Source organism: Mobula hypostoma, chromosome 16 (assembly GCF_963921235.1).
Source record: "Mobula hypostoma chromosome 16, sMobHyp1.1, whole genome shotgun sequence".
Taxonomy (NCBI): domain Eukaryota; kingdom Metazoa; phylum Chordata; class Chondrichthyes; order Myliobatiformes; family Myliobatidae; genus Mobula; species Mobula hypostoma.
The window spans coordinates 23,414,440-23,435,319 of NC_086112.1; the positions used below are offsets into that span (position 1 = coordinate 23,414,440).

Genomic DNA, 20,880 nt, shown 5'->3' on the forward strand with positions numbered 1-20,880 from the left:
AGTTGTAAAAAAAAAATCACTCCCTACTCTGTACATAGTTTTCATCTTTCGATTGTTCTTTTTTTCCTCTCCTTTCTATAAGTGTATACCTCAGATAAATATTATGTGGAGATTTGTGACAAATATTATATGATATATATGTACAGTATCTGAAATACATCTTATGGAAATGTTTGTTTGATGATGAAATTCAATAAAAAATAAATTACAAAAAAAAAGTACAATCAATAGATTTGGTTTCATTATAGATGCAGAGATAGTCCTCAATGTTCTTGAAGTGAGTGGAACCTGTGAAATAACAATGGACTCAGTGCGCAGAAAGGACGTAAAACAGAGATCTGTGCCTACATCCAACATAATGATGGATTTTCAAAGGCAAGGTAAAATATCTTGATAAACTCAAAGAACAACAGAAGTTGGTCCTTCAGCTATGCTGTTTTGTAATGGAAAATTTTAATTCAAGAACTAGGACAGACAATTCAGTCTGAGGAAAAGATCTGACGACAGATTTTGTGAAGGAGAGGTTTGGGGAATTGATGTTATTGTCGCTGTTTTATCTGTGGGGGGCGGTTTGGGGATTTGATGTTATTGCTTTTTTTTGGAAGGGAGGGGGTTGGGGATTTGATGTTATTGTTGCTGTTTTTCTGTGAGGGAGGGGGTTGGGGGTTTGATGTTATTGTCCCAGTTTTTTTTTGCGAGGGGAGGGGGTTGGGGGCAGGGGGGGTTTTGATGTTCCGGTTGTAATTTTCCATGTGGTCAATCTGTTAGTATTTTATGTGAGGGCGGGGGTGGGGGGTTTAGGGCTGAGAGTTTTGTTTCCTTTTCATACTGGGGGGAAGTTGATGTCTTTCTTTTCTACAACTCCCATGGTTTTTCTGTATTTCATGGCTATCTGAAGACGACAAATATCAGAGTTGTATCGTACATGCATACTTTGACAATAAAATTAACCTTTGAACATGTCAAGAATACGAGGCAAAATGACAATGGAGAAAAGCACTAGAAATGTATACCCAACACAACCTTCATACGTTCCACATATTATTCCTTTAGAGACACAAGTATTCTCTCAGTCCAAGTGGAATGACCTGGATTACAAAAGCTGGATCAACTTTACACATCCCAACAGAAGAATAGCTCTTGTAACATTGCTGGTACAGCAGCAAATGTGGTTAACAACATTCACCACAAGATGGTGCCTCTCACCATAGTGCATTTGAGAGATCGAGGACTAAATCAAATATTTAGATTATTGACTTAGTAAAGAATGATTGAAATATCAAATTAATCAGGCATTGGAAGTCACTGAGTATATCAACTGAATCAAAATCAGGTTGGTTATTACCATTTTAAATGACATTAAATTTTACAGCAGCAGTATAGCACAGACATAAAATTACTATAAATTACAAAATAAACAAATAGAACAAAAAGAAGGAATAATGAGGTAGTGTTCATGGGTTGGTTCATGGACCATTTAAAAATCTGATAGCAGAAAGGAAGGAGTTGCTCCTGAATGATTGAGTGAGGATCTTCTGTACCTCCCTCTGACAGTTCCTTCTGTGCCTTCACCCTGACAGTGGTAAGGGGAAGAGGCAATGTCCCAAATGGTGAGGACTCGTAATGATGGTGCTGCTTTCTTGAAGAAGTGGGATGTGCCTGTGAAGGTGCTGGCTGAGTCTACAGGTCCCTACAGTCTTGTGATCCTCTGCACTGGAGCCTCCATACCAAGCTGTGATGCAACCAGTCAGTCCACAGCCTCTCTATAAGAATTTGCAAGTCTTCAGAGACATACCAAATTCCTCAAATTCCCAATTAGGTAGCCTTCTTTGCAGCTACATCAATGCGTTCGGCCCAGGACAGATCTTCAGAGATGCTGACACTCAAGAACTTGAAGCTGCTTACCCTTTCCACCACTGACCCTTCAATGAGGATGAGTGTGTGTCCTCCTGACTTCCCCTTCCTAAAGTCCACCAACAATTCCTTGGTCTTAATGATGTTGACTGCAAAGTTGTTATTGCAACACCACTCAGCTGAACTATCTCATTCCTATACCTCTCCCCGTTGCCATCCAAATTTTACCAACAGTGATGTCATCTGCAAATTTATAAATCGCATTTGAACTGTGTTTAACCACACAGTTACGAATGTAAATATAGAAGAACAGAGGGTTAAGCATATGGAAGAGTATTTTCTTAATGTCCTTATTCAGTTGTTATTTTTCAAGCTACTTTGCAGTTCATTTCAGAGGTCAAGAGTATCATTGATGTTTTGCCATGTTTAAGGCAAATCTTAAGCAATTTTAACAATACTTGTAGCTTATATAATCATAAAATAAGAAATGGGCACAGTGAAAAAGCAGATTGATTGTTAACACCTTCAAGCACAATTGATGTTTTTCCAAAAGTACTGCTTTAGAACTCTTTTACTCTGATTCCTTGTTCATTTAGCTTGACTACTCTGTCAGAAGCCATAAAATGAGTTGAGAGATTTGAGAGTCTCTGCCTTCACCACACCCTCCAGCAGTGTCTTCCAGATGGCAAACACTGTCAGAATAAAAAAATTCTTCCTTGGATCTCTTCTAAACCTTCTACATCCTACCTTAAACCTGTGTCCTCTGGGATTATATAACTTTTAGAGAAAAAATTCCTAATCTAATTACGACACTTTTCAGGCTTTTTCTAACAATGCTCCTCATGATTTTGTTTACCTCTGTCAACTGTTAATCTCCTCTGCTCCAAGGAAACGACCTGTCCAATCTCTCCTCATAACTGAATTACTTTCCTACGTAGCATCCCAGTAAGCATGTGGGTGGCATGGTGGTGCAGCTAATACCCATGTCAGAGAGCCAGATTCAGTCCTGACCTCCAGTGCTATGTGGAGTCTCTTCCAGTGCTTATATAGATTTTCTCCAGGTGCTCTTGTTTCTCCCACATGCTACATTTGTGGGATAGTAGATTAATTGGTCAGTGTAAATTATCCCTTGAATGTACTGTATGTGAATAATAGAATCTAAGGTTCCTTAGGGATAGTCATAGCTAGGGAAGGTCGAGAGGATAAGCTCCCACTACTTATTAAATGCTCCCATTGGTGTGCCTTTGACAACCAAGTGCAGCTCTGGCATTCACCTGTGGCTTAGCTACTAAGCCTAGTGAAACCATTTATACAGACAGGAGAAGGGGCAAAGGTATGTTACTGGCATCTTAAAACCAGTCGCTTTGGGCAGATGGTTGGCAACTCATCTAGGAGAAGAAAAACTCTGATCTCAAATCTCCGCTACCTTGCAGTTATACTGTAAATAATAAATTTACTTAGAACTTTGATCCCATACAATTGTATCCTTCCTAAACTGTAGTAAACACAATACCCAATGTTTTATAAAATTATCCATTAAACTCTTTGCTTTTATATTCTATGTCCTGGCTAATGAAGGCTGATATTCCCAATATCTTCTTCACTAGCTCATCTACCTGTTGAGCCTCCTTCAAGGATCTGTGGACATGTACCCAAAATTCCTTTGTTCATCAATACTCCATATGGCCCTGTCATTCATTTTGTATGCCCTTGTCCATCTTTAAACTTGCTAAAATATCTGATGCTTCCTCATGCTTACCTGCTCTAAAATTTCTCCATCCTCTTGCTTGAATTCTCAAACTATGTCTACTTCATGAATGTAGATGGGAGGCATTCATTTAAAGCTTAATCTTCATTCCCTGGCCACGTGTACAGATTGCCTCTTTGGTCCCTAATGGGTCCTGCCCTTTCCTCACTTATTCTCAATGTACAGAAAATGCTTTGGGGTTTTCCTTATTCTTCTGCACCAGTGATATCTTATGTGTCTTCTCTGCTATCCTATTTTATTTAAGTTCCACTTTGCATTTCCTATACTCCTGTCAGCCTCACTGCTTCAATGGGCCCCAACTTTCACTTTACTCAACCTTTTTTTGAATTAAATCCAAGCCTCGACATGACTTCCATGTCCTTGGACTTGTTACCTTCACTGTTTACTGTTATAGCTATCCATTGGCCTCAAATGCCACATAAAACGACCATCACACTTGTGGGATATGGACATACCTGCATGTAGCTGCTCCCAATCTATTTTTGTTAAGTGGTAACTTGACAATGAAATTGGCCTGCCTGCAATTCAGTACTTTTAATTCCTGTCCACCCTCATCTTTTTCTATAACGACCATCAAACTTAAAGAGTTAGAGCTACTATCTCTACAATACTGGATACCCCGCAGCAAAGTTTTTTTGTTTCAAAGCTCCAACCATTACAACTTAATTTGAAGAGCTTGCAATAATAGGTTCTTTAATTGATGCTGCAATGCCACATCCTCCTTTCCATCTCGCCTGCTATGCTGACGATTCTGCACACTAAAATAATAAGTATCCATTTCAGTCCTCCTTTCAATCATGACTCTATAACAGTAGCAATATTCCCAGTAGCAAATCAACAATACATTTGCTTTGCTAGTGACACAACTTTGCATTAAAACAGATGCTATTTAGCATTCCTCCCATGCATCTCATCACACATGTATTTTCTGTTAAATGGAATCAGTTTTCCTTCTATTTTTAGCTGTACCTTCCTCCACCATACATCAACTCCTTGTCCCATTCACCCTTCCAAGTTAGTTTAAATTTTCCCTAACAATTCTGGTATATTTCCATGGAAGGATGAGGTTCTATTCCAGTTCAGGAGCAATTGATCCAGTTTCTACAAGTGCTACCTTCCAATGAAATGGTCCCAATATTCTAGAAATTTCTTTTCTCTTCACTATTCACTCTTGCCACTATTACCTTGGAACTTTTGTTCCTCTTCCTTTCTTATTCAAGGAGGCTACAATGATATAACCTGGAGAAGTATAATGAAAGTATTTAACATCAGTGTTTAGTTCTAATTTAGCTACTGTACTCTCTTCTATTCAACCATCCTCAATTTAATAGAAAAATGAAATTTGTTCCCTAACACCATGTACTTTGTCTTTCCCCAGCTTAGAAACTGAAAGCTGCTAAATTGCTGCTTACAAAAGATTTATTTTTGTGAAGTAGCAGTTACTCTTTATTTTGCCTATGGAATGGTCTGTTCCAAAACATATTTAAGTTTTCAACGTGTCAGACAGAGCTTTACAATATATGCAATCCTTCTTCATTCCGACTAATCTCACAAAAGTCTTGAATACAGAAACATCTACTTTAGTGGACATCTTCAGCATTAGGATTGGCATCAACTTGTTAACTGAGAGTTACAATCATGACTAAAAATTCAGAGATTAACTTAATTTTTGCTTTGTAATCCATGCCTTTGTGACCCCTTAACAAGATATTTCAAAGCTAGTTCTGACTGGCTTCTGCCTTGCTCTGTGAACAAAGTAATTCCAAACTCTTAAGCATCTGCTTCCAAATTCGTATCCTTCTCATTCAACCATGACCAAGTGACTTACTCTGGCTCCCATTTAAGCTACTCACTTTCAGAATAGTTACTATTTTCATATCCCTGCACAAACTTGGCTTTCCTTATTTCTGTAATTTTCTTTAGCACCACTGTAGGGTTCCTTGCTTTCAGCTCTCTTGCATATTCCTGAACCACTGGCATGATGCTTTCATTTGCCAACACCCTAAAGTCTGGAATTTGCTCCCTAAGCCACTATGACGCTGTTCATTCTTTCCATAAACACTCTGGCCAACTTTTCGGTCATCTGTTGTGACAGGGAAACATCACAATCGGAGTTAATATTTTAACTGAAATCATTTTCCATGACTTTTGAAGTCATATGACATTATGTACCACGATTCTGGTAATAAAACTCATTTTAAGCAATTATGGCTCAACAGACTAGTTTTCAGCATTTCTCATAAAAATGAACAAATCAGTGCCATCAAATGATGGAGACCAATGATAATTTTTAACATAGTCCTGACATTCCAATCATTAGGCTTTTGTTCAACAGAGTGTTTTAAAAATAGCTTTATTTGTCACATTGTACAGTGAGACAAGCAGCAATAATTGTTCTGGGGGCAACCCGCAAGTGTCGACATGCTTCTGGCGTTAACGTAGCATGCCCACAACTTGCTAACCCTAACCCCTAACAGTAGGTCTTCGGAATGAGCGAGGAAACTGGAGCACCCAGAGGAATCAACATGGTCACTGTTTTTACTTGACTAAAAGGACAGAATCACGGAATTGAATTTAATGCACAATACTATTTCTCCCTATTTTACTTTTAGCAGCATTGGTCCTTCCCTTCATATTAGTTTTCTTATCATATTTCAGATTACGACCATTTTTTTGTTACAAAGGATATGAAACAGAGTTCTTCTCAGACAGCCCTTTGGGATTGAGACTGATTTGTTGTAAGTCAGTATTTCTTTAAGGTCAAAATCTCCTTTGGTTCACTTGTCACTCTTGAGTTGGGGCATATGAACAGATGATCACTGTGCCTTAGTACTATGTTAGAATGCAGGTTCAGTAATTCTAAAGATCGAGTCATTGACACACCAGATAAGCTCACTTCTGAGAACAAACATCCAACCTTTTTTTTGGAAACGTAGATGTTTTCCAGAAGGTGGAATATCCATCACCTTTCCTTGAACAGGCTATTTCTTGCCTATCATGTCTCATTCAAGACAGATGTAACCATCAAAATGTTTGCATTCTAAGTATGACAACAGTGATGTTGTCTGTGCTGGTTTGTACTATCAGTGAGGGTCTTGGCATCCAGCTCCTGAACTTTATATTGCCACAATAGTGGGGGGAAACAAGATCTTGATCCAGTGGCAAGAGAGTTCAAGACAACAAACGCCAGGCTCTGCTTCATTAATACACACATCAATACAACGGCCTGCATACTGAAGTACCTGCTAGCAAAACCCATTCCTATAAAATACAGTCAAAAGATTGTGAGAAAACTGATGTAACTAATCCTGAACAACAGGAATTCTGCAGATGCTGGAAATTCAAGCAACATACATCAAAGTTGCTGGTGAACGCAGCAGGCCAAGCAGCATCTATAGGAAGAGGCGCAGTCGACGTTTCAGGCCGAGACCCTTCGTCAGGACTAACTGAAGGAAGAGTGAGTAAGGGATTTGAAAGCTGAAGGGGGAGGGGGAGATGCAAAATGCTAGGAGAAGACAGGAGGGGGAGGGATAGAGCCGAGAGCTGGACAGGTGATAGGCAAAAGGGGATACGAGAGGATCATGGGACAGGAGGTCCGGGAAGAAAGACAAGGAGGGGGGGGTGACCCAGAGGATGGGCAAGAGGTATATTCAGAGGGACAGAGGGAGAAAAAGGAGAGTGAGAGAAAGAATGTGTGCATAAAAATGAGTAACAGATGGGGTACGAGGGGGAGGTGGGGCCTTAGCGGAAGTTAGAGAAGTCGATGTTCATGCCATCAGGTTGGAGGCTACCCAGACGGAATATAAGGTGTTGTTCCTCCAACCTGAGTGTGGCTTCATCTTTACAGTAGAGGAGGCCGTGGATAGACATGTCAGAATGGGAATGGGATGTGGAATTAAAATGTGTGGCCACTGGGAGATCTTTCTCAAACAGTCCTTCCAGGTGAGGCATCACTTCACCTGTGAGTCGACTGGGGTGATATACTGCGTCCGGTGCTCCTGATGTGGCCTTTTATATATTGGTGAGACCCGACGCAGACTGGGAGACCGCTTTGCTGAACATCTACGCTCTGTCCGCCAGAGAAAGCAGGATCTCCCAGTGGCCACACATTTTAATTCCACATCCCATTCCCATTCTGACATGTCTATCCACGGCCTCCTCTACTGTAAAGATGAAGCCACACTCAGGTTGGAGGAACAACACCTTATATTCCGTCTGGGTAGCCTCCAACCTGATGGCATGAACATTGACTTCTCTAACTTCCGCTAAGGCCCCACCTCCCCCTCGTACCCCATCTGTTACTCATTTTTATGCACACATTCTTTCTCTCACTCTCCTTTTTCTCCCTCTGTCCCTCCGAATATACCTCTTGCCCATCCTCTGGGTCACCCCCCCCCTTGTCTTTCTTCCCGGACCTCCTGTCCCATGATCCTCTCGTATCCCCTTTTGCCTATCACCTGTCCAGCTCTCGGCTCTATCCCTCCCCCTCCTGTCTTCTCCTATCATTTTGCATCTCCCCCTCCCCCTCCAGCTTTCAAATCCCTTACTCACTCTTCCTTCAGTTAGTCCTGACGAAGGGTCTCGGCCTGAAACGTCGACTGCGCCTCTTCCTATAGATGCTGCTTGGCCTGCTGCGTTCACCAGCAACTTTGATGTATGTAACTAATCCTGATCAGGTCTCCGTTAGGTCCAAGTCTGTGATACTCAAGCTGAAATAAGTTTAATGACTTGGATCTATAAAACAAAGCTGACTTCATTTTTCTCTGAATACTGAGATAAAATTGTTCACTATTCACTGAAATCCAACATTTCAGCTCACCTGTGAAATAAAAAAGCTGACCTGCATTGTTTTGACCATACTGAAGAAACTTACAAGTTCACAAAATAGCATGTCTAAGCTACCCATCCAAGTTTTATTGTCTGTAAAGCAGAAAATGCACATTTCATTGAAAATATTACTCACTGTTTATGAGGTCCTTGTGTTCAGCAAGAGTTTTCATGGGATCCAACCAGTACTGTAAAATAAATGGTTAATATGAGAACAAATTACTTATGTTCGGTTATGTGGATTCCTACAGAACTTTAATAATACACGCAGAAATATATTACTTGTATACAAATTGTGTTCTTTGTATAATTTATGCATAAATCAAACATGCTAAAAATAAATTATGTTTTGTTTTGACTGTTGTATCTCTCCTACCAAGTGCCTATGATGCTGTTGCAAGTATGGTTTCCATTTTACCCGTACATTTATGTAATTGTGCATATGACAATAAACTTGAGTAGACATGTTTATAGCAAGAACACATAAAAATCTTTACGTAAATGTTTCATAATTATCCTATACTGTTCGTATTCCAAGCATTTTCAAAAACAATTAATTCAATGTCTTGAATAGGAGAGTGAGTAATTAACATAATTATTTCCTCTTCCTCGTATCTTTCTTGTAATATCCTTTGATAAACAGCAGGTAAAAGTCTGTTCAAGAATTCATGAGATGGAGTGATTTGGGATACAGGAGGAGGGGAGAAAGGGAAGGATGCAAGAACAGAGACAAGGATACCATTGGCGTGCCTGAACATTGAGACCCAACAATCTGACGTTGCGCCTTGAGCTTCAGGAACCTTTACAGTAACATTTCATTAAAGTTATTGCCAGTAAATCAGCTTTTCTCAAGAGAAAAATTGAATTATAAAATTCATAGATTAGTTTGAAGGTTGACAAACAGTGTTCAAAAGTATTTTAAATTCATAGGCATTGATAGAGAAGGGACGAGCTCAGACTGATGATTTGAGGTGTGTCTATTTTAATGCAAGAAGCATCATGAACAAAGCGTATGAGCTTAGACTGTGGATCAGTACTTGGAGCTATGATGTTGTGGCCATTACTGAGACTTGGATGGCTCAGGGGCAGGAATGGCTACTTAGAGTGCTAGGCTTCGGATGTCTGCTCAAGGAGAAGGGTCTGCACTGCGCAGGCACGTGACGTAGCGCGCCAAGGTTTAAAAAGAGAAATTTTCAACGGTTTGTGTTTCAGTCGAAGCAAGTAGCTGAGAAGAAGGGAGTGAAGAAATCGGGTACAAGAAGTCTTTGTTTTAAACACTGCTCGGGGAGAAGGGTCTGCACTGCGCAGGCGCATGACGTAGCGTGCCAAGGTTTAAAAAGAGACCACCATATACAGCGGGCAGCGTTGTGAGCAGGCAGCGAAGAGAGAGGGAGCAGAGTGGGACGGCTTTGGCCTAACAGGCTTCGGTGAGAACAGGCAGAGGCCAGGGTAGGTTCCGGTAAGTTTTCTGTTCAGATTGTTTAGAGTAGAGAGAATTCCAGGCAGGATGGTGGAATGCTCCTCTTGCAGGATGTGGGAAGTCAGGGAGCCCTCCGGTGTCCCTGACAACAACACCTGTAAGAAGTGCATCCAGCTGCAGCTCCTAACAAACCGCGTTAGAGAACTGGAGCAGGAGCTGGATGACCTCCAGATCATTCGGGAGAATGAGGAGATTATAGATAGTAGCTACAGGGAGGTAGTTACGCCAAAGGAGCAGAGCACAGGAAATTGGGTCACTTTCAGGCGAGGGAAGAGGAAAGGGCAGGCAGAGCAGGGTTCCCCTGTGGCCATTCCCCTCAACAACAAGTATACCGCATTGGACAAGCTGCAGCAGCCAGATCTCTGGCACTGAGTCTGGTTCTGCAGTGCAGAAGGGAGGGTGGAAAAAGAGGAGAGCGGTAGTGATAGGGGACTTGATAGTTACAGGTGCAGATAGGAGATTCTGTGGTCGTGACAGAGAATCCAGGATGGTTTGTTGCCTCCTGGGTGCCAGGGTTAAGGATGTCTCTGATCGCTTGCATGACATTCTGAAGTGGGAGGGTGATCAGCTAGATGTCGTGGTGCACATCGGTACCAATGACAAAGGAAGGAAGAGTGAGGAGGTCCTGGAGAGTGAGTATAGAGAGCTTGGTAGGAAGTTGAAAAGCAAGACCTCGAGGGTGGTAATCTCAGGATTGCTACCTGTGCTACGTGCCAGTGAGGGTAAGAATAGGATGCTCTGGAGGATGAACAAATGGCTGAGGAACTGGTGTAGGTGGCAGGGTTTCAGATTTCAGGATCATTGGGACCTCTTCTGGGGCAGGTGGGACCTGTACAAGAGAGACGGGTTACACTTGAACTACAAGGGGACCAATATCCGTTCGGGGAGGTTTGTTAGTGCTATTGGGGAGGCTTTAAACTAGATTTGCAGGGGGATGGGATCCAGAGTGTCAGAGCTGACAGTAGGGCTGGGGTGAAAATAAATGATGTTAAAAGTTCAAGCAAAGCTGCAAATAGAAAGGTTATGAGTGGAGGTAAAAATCTTCTGAGGTGTATACATTTCAATGCTAGTATTGCGGGGAAGGCAGACGAGTTGAGGGCATGGACTGACACGTGGAATTATGACGTTATAGCAATTAGTGAAACTTGACTACAGGAGGGGCAGGACTGGCAGCTCGATGTTCCAGGGTTCCGATGTTTCAGTTGTGATAGAGGCAGAGGAATGAAAGGTGGGGGGTAGCATTGCTTGTCAGGGAAAATGTTACAGCAGTGCTCAAGCAGGACAGATTAGAGGGCTTGTCTACTGAGTCCTTATGGGTGGAGCTGAGAAACAGGAAAGGTCTGGCTACATTAGTGGGGTTGTATTATAGACCACCCAATAGTCAGCGAGAATTGGAGGAGCAAATCTGCAGAGAGATAGCAGGCAACTGCAGGAAACATGAAGTTGTGTTGGTAGGGGATTTTAATTTTCCACATATTGATTGGGACTCCCATACTGTTAGGGGTCTAGATGGATTAGAGTTTGTAAAATGTGTTCAGGAAAGTTTTCTAAATCAATATATAGAGGTACCAACTAGAGGGGATGCAACATTAGATTTCCTATTAGGAAATGAGTTAGGACAAGTGACGGAAGTGTGCGTAGGGGACCACTTTAGTTCCAGTGATCATAACACCATTAATTTCAACTTGATCATGGATAAAGATAGATCTGGTTCTAGGGTTGCGGTTCTGAACTGGAAGAAGGCCAAATCTGAAGAAATGAGAAAGGATCTAAAAAGCGTGGATTGGGACAGGTTGTTCTCTGGCAAGGATATGATCCTTGGGAAGCCTTCAAAGGAGAAATTTTGAGAGTGCAGAGCTTGTACATTCCTGTCAGGATTAAAGACGAAGTGAATAGGAATCTGGAACCTTGGTTCTCAAGGGATATTGCAACTCTGATAAAAAAGACAGAGTTGTTTGACATGTATAGGAAACAGGGAGTAAATAAGGTGCTTGAGGAGTATAAAAAGTGCAAGAAAATACTTAAGAAGGAAATCAGGAGGGCTAAAAGACATAAGGTTGCCTTGGCAGTCAAAGTGAAGGATAATCCAAAGAGCTTTTACAGATATATTAAGAGTAAAAGGATTGTAAGGGATAAAATTGGTCCTCTTGAAGATCAGGGTGGTCGGCAATGTGCGGAACCAAAAGAAATGGGGGAGATCTTAAATGGGTTTTTTGTGTCTGTATTTTCTAAGGAAACTGGCATGAAGTCTATGGAATTAAGGGAAACAAGTAGTGAGATCATGGAAACTGTACAGACTGAAAAGGAGGAGTTGCTTGCTGTCTTGAGGCAAATTAAAGTGGATAAATCCCCAGGACCTGACGGGGTATTCCCTTGGACCTTGAAGGAGACTAGTGTTGAAATTGCAGGGGCACTGGCAGATATATTTAAAATGTCGGCGTCTACGGGTGAGGTGCCGGAGGATTGGAGAATGGCTCATGTTGTTCGGTAGTTTAAAAAAGGATCGAAAAGTAATCTGGGAAAATATAGGCTGGTAAGTTTGACGTCGCTAGTGGGTAAGTTATTGGAGGGAGTACTAAGAGACAGAATCTACAAGCATTTGGATAGACAGGGACTTATTAGGGAGAGTCAACATGGCTTTGTGCGTGGTAGGTCATGTTTGACCAATCTATTGGAGTTTTTTGAGGAGGTTACCAGGAAAGTGGATGAAGGGAAGGCAGTGGATGTTGTCTACATGGACTTCAGTAAGGTCTTTGACAAGGTCCCGCATGGGAGGTTAGTTAGGAAAATTCAGTCGCTAGGTATACATGGAGAGGTGGTAAATTGGATTAGACATTGGCTCAATGGAAGAAGCTAAAGAGTGGTAGTAGAGGATTGCTTTTCAGAGTGGAGACCTGTGACTAGTGGTGTGCTACAGGGATCAGTGCTGGGTCCATTGTTATTTGTCATCTATATCAATGATCTGGATGATAATGTGGTAAATTGGATCAGCAAATTTGCTAATGATACAAAGATTGGAGGTGTAGTGGACAGTGAGGAAGGTTTTCAAAGCTTGCAGAGGGATTTAGACCAGCTGGAAAAATGGGCTGAAAAATGGCAGATGGAGTTTAATAGAGACAAGTACACTTTGGAAGGACAAACCAAGGTAGAACATACAGGGTAAATGGTAAGGCACTGAGGAGTGCAGTAGAACAGAGGGATCTGGGAATACAGATACAAAATTCCCTACAAGTGGCGTCACAGGTAGATAGGGTCATAAAGAGAGCTTTTGGTACATTGGCCTTTATTAATCAAAGTGTTGAGTATAAGAGCTGGAATGTTATGATGAGGTTGTATAAGGCATTGGTGAGGCCGAATCTGGAGTATTGTGTTGTTTTGGTCACCAAATTACAGGAAGGATATTAATAAGGTTGAAAGAGTGCAGAGAAGGTTTATAAGGATGTTGCCGGGACCTGAAAAACTCAGCTACAGAGAAAGGTTGAATAGGTTAGGACTTTATTCCCTGGAGCATAGAAGAATGAGGGCAGATTTGATTGAGGTATATAAAATTATGATGGGTATAGATAGAGTGGATGCAAGCAGGTTTTTTCCACTGAGGTAAGGGGAGAGAAAAACAGAGGACATGGGTTAAGGGTGAGGGGGTAAAAGTTTAAAGGGAACATTAGGGAGGGCTTCTTCACATAAAGAGTGGTGGGAGTGTGGAATGAGCTGCCAGACGAGCAGGTTCTTTTTTAACATTTAAGAATAAATTGGACAGATACATGGATGGGAGGTGTATGGAGGGATATGGTCCGTGTGCAGGTCAGTGGGACTAGGTAGAAAATGGTTCGGCACAGCCAAGAAGGGCCAAAAGGCCTGTTTCTGTGCTGTAGTTTTTCTATGGTTTTTCTATGGTCTCAGAAAGGACAGGGAGGGAGGCAGAAGAGGTGGGGCCTGGCACTGCTGATCAGAGATAGCATCATGGCTGTAGAAAAGGAGTAAGTCATGGAGGAATTGTCCACTGAGTCTCTGTGGATGGAAGTTAGAAACAGGAAGGGGTCAATAACTCTACTGGAGGTTTTTTTTTTTTTTTACAGACTACCCAATAGTAAAAGGGATATCAAGGAGCAGATAGGGAGACAGATTCTGGAATGGTGCAGTAATAACAGGGTTGTTGTGATGGGGAATTTTAACTTCCTCAATATTGATTGGCATCTCCCTAGAGTGAGGGATTTAGATGGGGTGGACTTTGTTTGGTGTCAGGTCTCTCAGTGGGAGAGCATTTTGGAGATAGTGATCACAATCCTATCTCCTTTACAATAGCATTGGAGAGGGATAGGAACAGACAAGTTAGGAAAGTGTTTAATTTGAGTAAGGGGAAATATGAAGCTATCAGGCAGGAACTTGGAAGCATAAATTGGGAACAGATATTCTCAGGCGAATGTATGGCAGAAACGTAGCAAATATTCAGGAGATATTTGCATGGCATTCTGCACAGGTATGTTCCAATGAAACAGGGAAAGGATGGTAGGGTACAGGAACCGTGGTGTACAAAGGCAGTTGAAAATCTAGTCAAGAAGAAAAGAAAAGCTTACAAAAGGTTCAAAGCAGTAGGTAATGACAGAAATCTATAAGATTATAAGGCTAGCAGGAAGAAGCTTAAGAATGAAACTAGGAGAGCCAGAAGGGGCCACGAGAAGGTGTTGGCAAGCAGGATTAAGAAACACCCCCCCCCAAGGCATTCTACAAGTATGTGAAGAGCAAGAGGATAAGTAGTGAGAGATTAGGAGTAATCAAGTGTGACAGTGGAAAAGGGTGTATGGAACCAGAGGAGGTAGCAGAGGTACTTAATGAATACTTTCCTTCAGTATTCACTACAGAAAAGGATCTTGGCGATTGCAGGGATGACTTATAGCCGATTGAAAAGCTTGAGCATATAAGAAATTAAGAAATACGATGTTCTGGAGCTCTTGGGAAGGAACAAATTGGATAAGACACCGGGACCGGACAAGATATACCCCGGGCTATTGTGGGAAGCAAGGGAGGAGATTGCTGAGCCTCTGGCGATGATCTTTGCATCATCAATGGGGATGGGAGAGGTTCCGGAGAATTGGAGGATTGCTGATGAGCGTTATTCAAGAAAGGGAGTAGAGTTAGCACAGGAAATTACAGACCAGTGAGTCTTACTTCAGTGGTTGGTAAGTTGATGGAGAAGATCTTGAGAGGCAGGATTTATGAACATTTGGAAAGGCATAATATGATTAGGAATAGTCAGCATGGCTTTGTCAAAGGCAAGCTGTGCCTTACGAGCCTGATTGAATTTTTGAGGATGATTAATGAAAGTAGATTGTAGCGTATATGATTTCAGCAAGGCATTTGATAAGGTACGCCATTCAAGGCTTATTGAGAAAGTAAGGAGGCATGGGATCAAAGGGGACCTCGCTTTGTGGATCCACAAATGGCTTGCATACAGAGGCAAAGAGTGGTTGCAGACAGGTCATATTCTGAATGGAGGTTGGTGACCAGTGGTGTTTCTCAGGGATCTGTTCCGGGACCCCTTCTCTTCGTGATTTTTATAAATGACCTGGATGAGGAAGTGGAGGGATGGGTTAGTAAATCTGCTGATGACACAAAGGTTAGGGGGTGTCAGAGGTTATAGCGGGACATCGAAAGGATGCAAAACTGGGCTGAGAAGTGGCAGATGGAGTTCAACCCAGATAAGTGTGAGGTGGTTCATTTTGGTAGGTCAAATGTGATGGCAGAATATAGTTTTAATGGTAAGTTCTTGGCAGTGTGGAGGATCAAAGGGCTCCTGGGGTCCGAGTCCGTAGGACACTCAAAGCTGCTGTGCAGGTTGACTCTGTGGTTAAGAAGGCATACAGTGCATTAGCCTTCATCAAACTTGGGATTGAGTTCAAGAGCCATGAGGCAATGTGACAGCTTTTGGACCCTGGTCAGACCCCACTTGGAGTACTGTGCTCAGTTCTGATCACCTCACTACAGGAAGGATGTGGAAACCATAGAATGGGTGCAAAGGAGATTTACAAGGATGTTGCCTGGATCGGGGAGCATGCCTTATGAGAATAGGTTGAGTGAATTCTGCCTTTTCTCCTTGGAGCAGCGGAGGATGAGAGGTGACCTGATAGAGGTGTATAAGATGATGAGAGGCAGTGATCGTATGGATCAAGGGTGGTGAATCTGTGGAATTCTCAGCCCAATGAAGGGTGGTGAATCTGTGGAATTCTCAGCCCAATGAAGCAGTGGAGGCTACTTTAGTAAATATACTTAAGAAAAGGTTGGATAGATTTTTGCATAGTAAGGGAATTAAGGGTTATGGGGGAAAGGCAGGTAGGTGGAGATGAGTCTATGGCCAGATCACCCATGATCCTATTGAATGTTGGAGCAGGCTCAACGAGCTTGATTGCCTACTCCTGCACCTGTTTCTTATGTTATGTTCTTATATTAAATAAATCTTTCCAATCCATCATCTTCCTACACCAAGCCAATTTAGGATTTGAAATTAGGGTTAGATCAGCTGCTAAACTACTGTATCCCCACTGTTATATTTGTCTCGTCACTTAACCTCTCTAATGTCTCTTCAGAACTCACTCCTAATTCCCTTAGAATTTACTTTGCTTTCGAACCTTGTGCCATTAGTAAACTTGAATGTAATACAGTTGATCCCTATATCTAAATTAATAATACAGGTTAAAAATCCCTAAGGCTCATACACTGATCCTTACAATATTTAACAGCTTACTAACTTGAAAAAAGCTGCAATCCCTAACCAATTTTCAGTCCATGCTGACATCACAAATCCATGAACATCAATTCTCTATAACAAATATGTATGACACCTAATTTCTTGTTAAGTAATCTACATGACATGCAATGACTCCTTTTTAACTGTCCTGCTGTTAAAAAAAATCTTATTGTTTCAGAACCATATTGAGCTGTAATACTTTGCAATTTATAAAATCTTCCACAAAGACCATGTGAAAAGCACAAGATAATTTCATGCATTTCAAAGTAAAGAATACACTTGTATTCAACATTAAAAGCTAAAGACAGGAAATGCCTGTTTCAAAGCTATCACACTTTTTAAGGCAGTCCTTTTCACCAAATCCTTTATCACATTTCAGCTTTTCCTAGTACTTACAGTTTGATGACTCCTGTCACAATAGCGCAAACCAAAGTATTCTGTCTCCATCAGGTTTGCATGTCGGAAGACATAATCCAGGACAACAGACCCCTTGGTAGATTTCTGTGGGAGAGTTCAAAGGCACTGCTTCAGGACAGAAAAATCTCCTTCAGCATGAACAAACCATTACAATTTTACTTTAGAGTTTATAACTGTGAGAAAGTTGTGATACAAGCAAAGCAAAGATATTACAAAAGGTGTGATATATATACACACATGCATGTGCGCAGAGACACACACATACATTCTTTCTCCAGTCCTGATGAAGGGTCTTAGCCCAAAATGTCAACTGTATTCTTTTTCCATAGATGCTGCCTGGCCTGCTGAGTTAGACCATAAGACAAAGGAGCAGAAGTCGGCCATTTGGCCCATCGAGTCTGCTCCGCCATTTTATCACGAGCTGATCCATTCTCCCATTTAGTCCCACTCCCCCGCCTTCTCACCATAACCTTTGATGTCCTGGCTACTCAGATACCTATCAATCTCTGCCTTAAATACACCCAATGAGTTGGCCTCCACTGCTGCCCGTGGCAACAAATTCTATAGATTCATCACCCTCTGACTAAAAAAATTTCCTCGCATTTCTGTTCTGAATGGGCGCCCTTCAATCCTTAAGTCATGCCCTCTCGTACTAGACTCTTCCATCATGGGGAAACAACTTTGCCACATCCACTCTGTCCATGCCTATCAACATTCGAAATGTTTCTATGAGGTCCCTCCTCATTCTTCTAAACTCCAAGGAATACAGTCCAAGAGCGGACAAATGTTCCTCATATGTTAACCCTCTCATTCCCGGAATCATTCTAGTGAATCTTCTCTGAAACCTCTCCAACGTCAGCACATCCTTTCTTAAATAAGGAGACCAAAACTGTCTACAGTACTCCAAGTGAGGTCTCACCAGCGCCTTATAGAGCCTCAACATCACATCCCTGCTCCTATACTCTATTCCTCTAGAAATGAATGCCAACATTGCATTCACCTTCTTCACCACTGACTCAACCTGGAGGTTAACTTTAAGGGTATTCTGTACGAGGACTCACAAATCCTGTTGCATCTCAGAAGTTTGAATTCTTTCCCCATTTAAATAATAGTCTGCCTGTTTATTTCTTCAGCCAAAGTGCATAACCATACACTTTCCAACATTGTATTTCATTTGCCACTTCTTTGCCCATTCTTCCAATCTATCCAAGTCTCTCTTCAGACTCTGTTTCCTCAGCACTACCGGCCCCTCCACCTATCTTCGTATCGTCAGCAAACTTAGCCACAAAGCCATCTATTCCATAATCAAAGTTCTTCCAGCATTTTCTGTAGATTTTCTCTTGTTTGCAATATATACAGTATTTTGTCAAAATTCAAGGCAGAGTATTTAATACAAAGTAGATATAATAGTCATAATGATTTTATGATGATAAAACATCTTGCATAAGTATTCATATGTTCTCCAATTTAAAATATTCTTTATTAGATTTTATAATAAAAACAGGTCTTGGACCTGCATGGTAGTGAAGTGATTGGCATAGCACTTTACGGTACTGGCGGCCCTGGTTCAATTCCCGTCGCTACCTGTAAGGAGTTTGTACATTTCCCCGTAACCGCATGGGTTTCCACTGGTGCTCTTGTTTGCTCCCACAGTCCAGAGTTGCACTGGTTGGTAGATGAGTTTGGTCATTGCAAATTGTCCTGTGATTAGGCTATGAATAATTTGGGGGATTGCTGGGTGGTGCAGCTTGAAGGGTCTGAAGTGCCTATTCCGCACAGCAACTGAATAAATAGTTAAACAAATAGGCCTTCTGTAGGGTGACTAGTCTCCAATCAGCTGTGGTAATGCAGTTCCTCAGTTCTGGCTTTCTCAGTTTCTCAATCTGGCTAGATAAATATATAACCAGCTTTGTTTCTATACATTCCAAATTAGCCCAAGTTTCTAATCAATGCCACTAAAAGAGATTTAATGTATGACAGATAAAATAAATGATGCATTGAAACCATAAAAGAAATTGCACAGGTGTGTAATGTTAAAATACATTACACTTGTGACCACCCTTTGAAAATACTCTTTTGTAAGTCACAAAATATATTACAGCCAATTGTACAGAAAAGTCACCACATGATTGCAAGTATCTTATCAAAATTTATTTTAACATTAAAGGATAAACATTGGGAAAAAGCATATGATCTTTTAGATCTATCATGTGTACGGATGTGACCAAGAATCTCTTACTTGAAAGACAATCTTTCACAAAATGCAATATTTCCTTAATTGTACTCTGAGGTGTGAGATTTAAATCTGTTCAATGGCTTTGTGTATCTTTGATCCAAACATTTAGCATGTTTTGAAAATACGTTCTTTCTACACAAAAAGAGAAAACAATTACATTTTATTCTCATAGAATCAAAACCAAAAATTCTGTTTGAACTGGTAAAGTTCAAATACTAGTAAGTTGTATCTGAATATGTAGCTCTCCTGGTAACGTGAAAGGGGTTAATCCAAATGTCTGCACAACAAAGTATTTTGTACTTTCCAGCTTAGCTTGGCTGCCTCAATATAGTGAGCTCCACTAATCCAGCATGCTCGGGATCTTGGCAGAGCTGGACTAACAAATGTTCCAGATTTCTGTAAATTATCTTACTAATATTCTCCATACAGAGTGGTTTATACACAGAATGAGCAGCAGGAGGTGATAGCATCAGATACTGTCACAATGTTTAAGAGCCATTTAAATAGGCACTTGAATAAGCAAGACTTAACATACATATAAAAAAATGGAAAAGGTTATATGTGTGAAAAAAGTACATGATAATTGTGAACTCCTTATCCAAATAAAAATAAAATTTTAAAAAAAGAATAATAACCATAACCAAATCAGAAAAAAAAAATGGACTGTAGGTTGAGTGTAGATGGACAAAAACGTCAGCATTGACATAAAGGGCTGAAGGGCTCCTTTTCAGAGCTGTACAATTCTATGCCTCTAATACTCAAATATACTTTCATATCACTTATTTTTAAAGATGTAACATACCAGTGAACCTCATTAGGGAGTGTATAAAACAGATCAAGTTTTTAAAAGGAGCACAGCAGAGGAAAACTAGTTGGTTTAAAGAGAATGTAAGACCAGGTCCTCAGTAAGTTAAAGGGAGTGCAGGAACAGGGGGGCTGGCCTGTGGGAATAGGACCCTCAATGAATGAAAGGGGAGACAGCAAATATTACCTGGTGAACCATACATCTTATCCATCTGCATTTCCAAATGGTTGGATTGCAAATAAATCAGAGATTTTCTGTGGTAACGATCGGAGGAGAAGCAAGGTGTCTGTTCCCTGTACCTCCTTCCAAGCATGCATTTCCATTCTAGGAAATGTAGGGTTCAAACCCTGTCTATTGTTCCTTTATTTCCATTTCATATTTGATCTCGCAGTCACATTTTCTACCAGTCTGTTGTTGCTAATATAACCTGCTATGTGGTGGTGTGCGGGGGCAATGGCATCAACACAAGTGATGCTGACAGGCTCAATAAACTGTTTCGAAAGGCTAGCTCTGTTATAGGAGTCAAACTGGACATGTTGAAGGCTGTGGTAGAACAAAGGACCCTACAGAAAAGCCTAGTAATTCTGGACAATGTTTCTTACTCTCTGCATGCCACCTTGGCTGAACAGAAGAGCACTTTTAGTAATTGTCTAAGACAACTGCGCTGCTCCAAAGAGCTCTATATGAGGTCATTCTTACCCTCAGTGATTAGGCTCTATAATGAGTCAAACTATAGCCAGGGAAGTGATGA

The 20,880-nt window shown here is 41.2% G+C and overlaps 1 protein-coding gene across 5 annotated transcripts in view; it reads right to left on the reverse strand.

Annotated features, from left to right (window-relative positions):
• epb41l4a (erythrocyte membrane protein band 4.1 like 4A) overlaps nucleotides 1-20,880 on the reverse strand; it is a 236,026-nt gene that overhangs the window by 118,940 nt on the left and 96,206 nt on the right. For 4 of the 5 annotated variants that reach the window (XM_063069160.1, XM_063069159.1, XM_063069158.1 and 1 more), the window contains exons 3-4: nucleotides 17,068-17,172; nucleotides 8,586-8,637 (exon numbers count right to left, since the gene is read on the reverse strand). In XM_063069160.1, the coding sequence (XP_062925230.1) occupies nucleotides 8,586-8,637; nucleotides 17,068-17,172 (157 nt within the window). Of the gene's footprint in view, nucleotides 1-8,585; nucleotides 8,638-17,067; nucleotides 17,173-19,327; nucleotides 19,457-20,880 lie in introns of all 5 variants that reach the window. The other variant, XM_063069161.1, reaches the window with a different exon arrangement.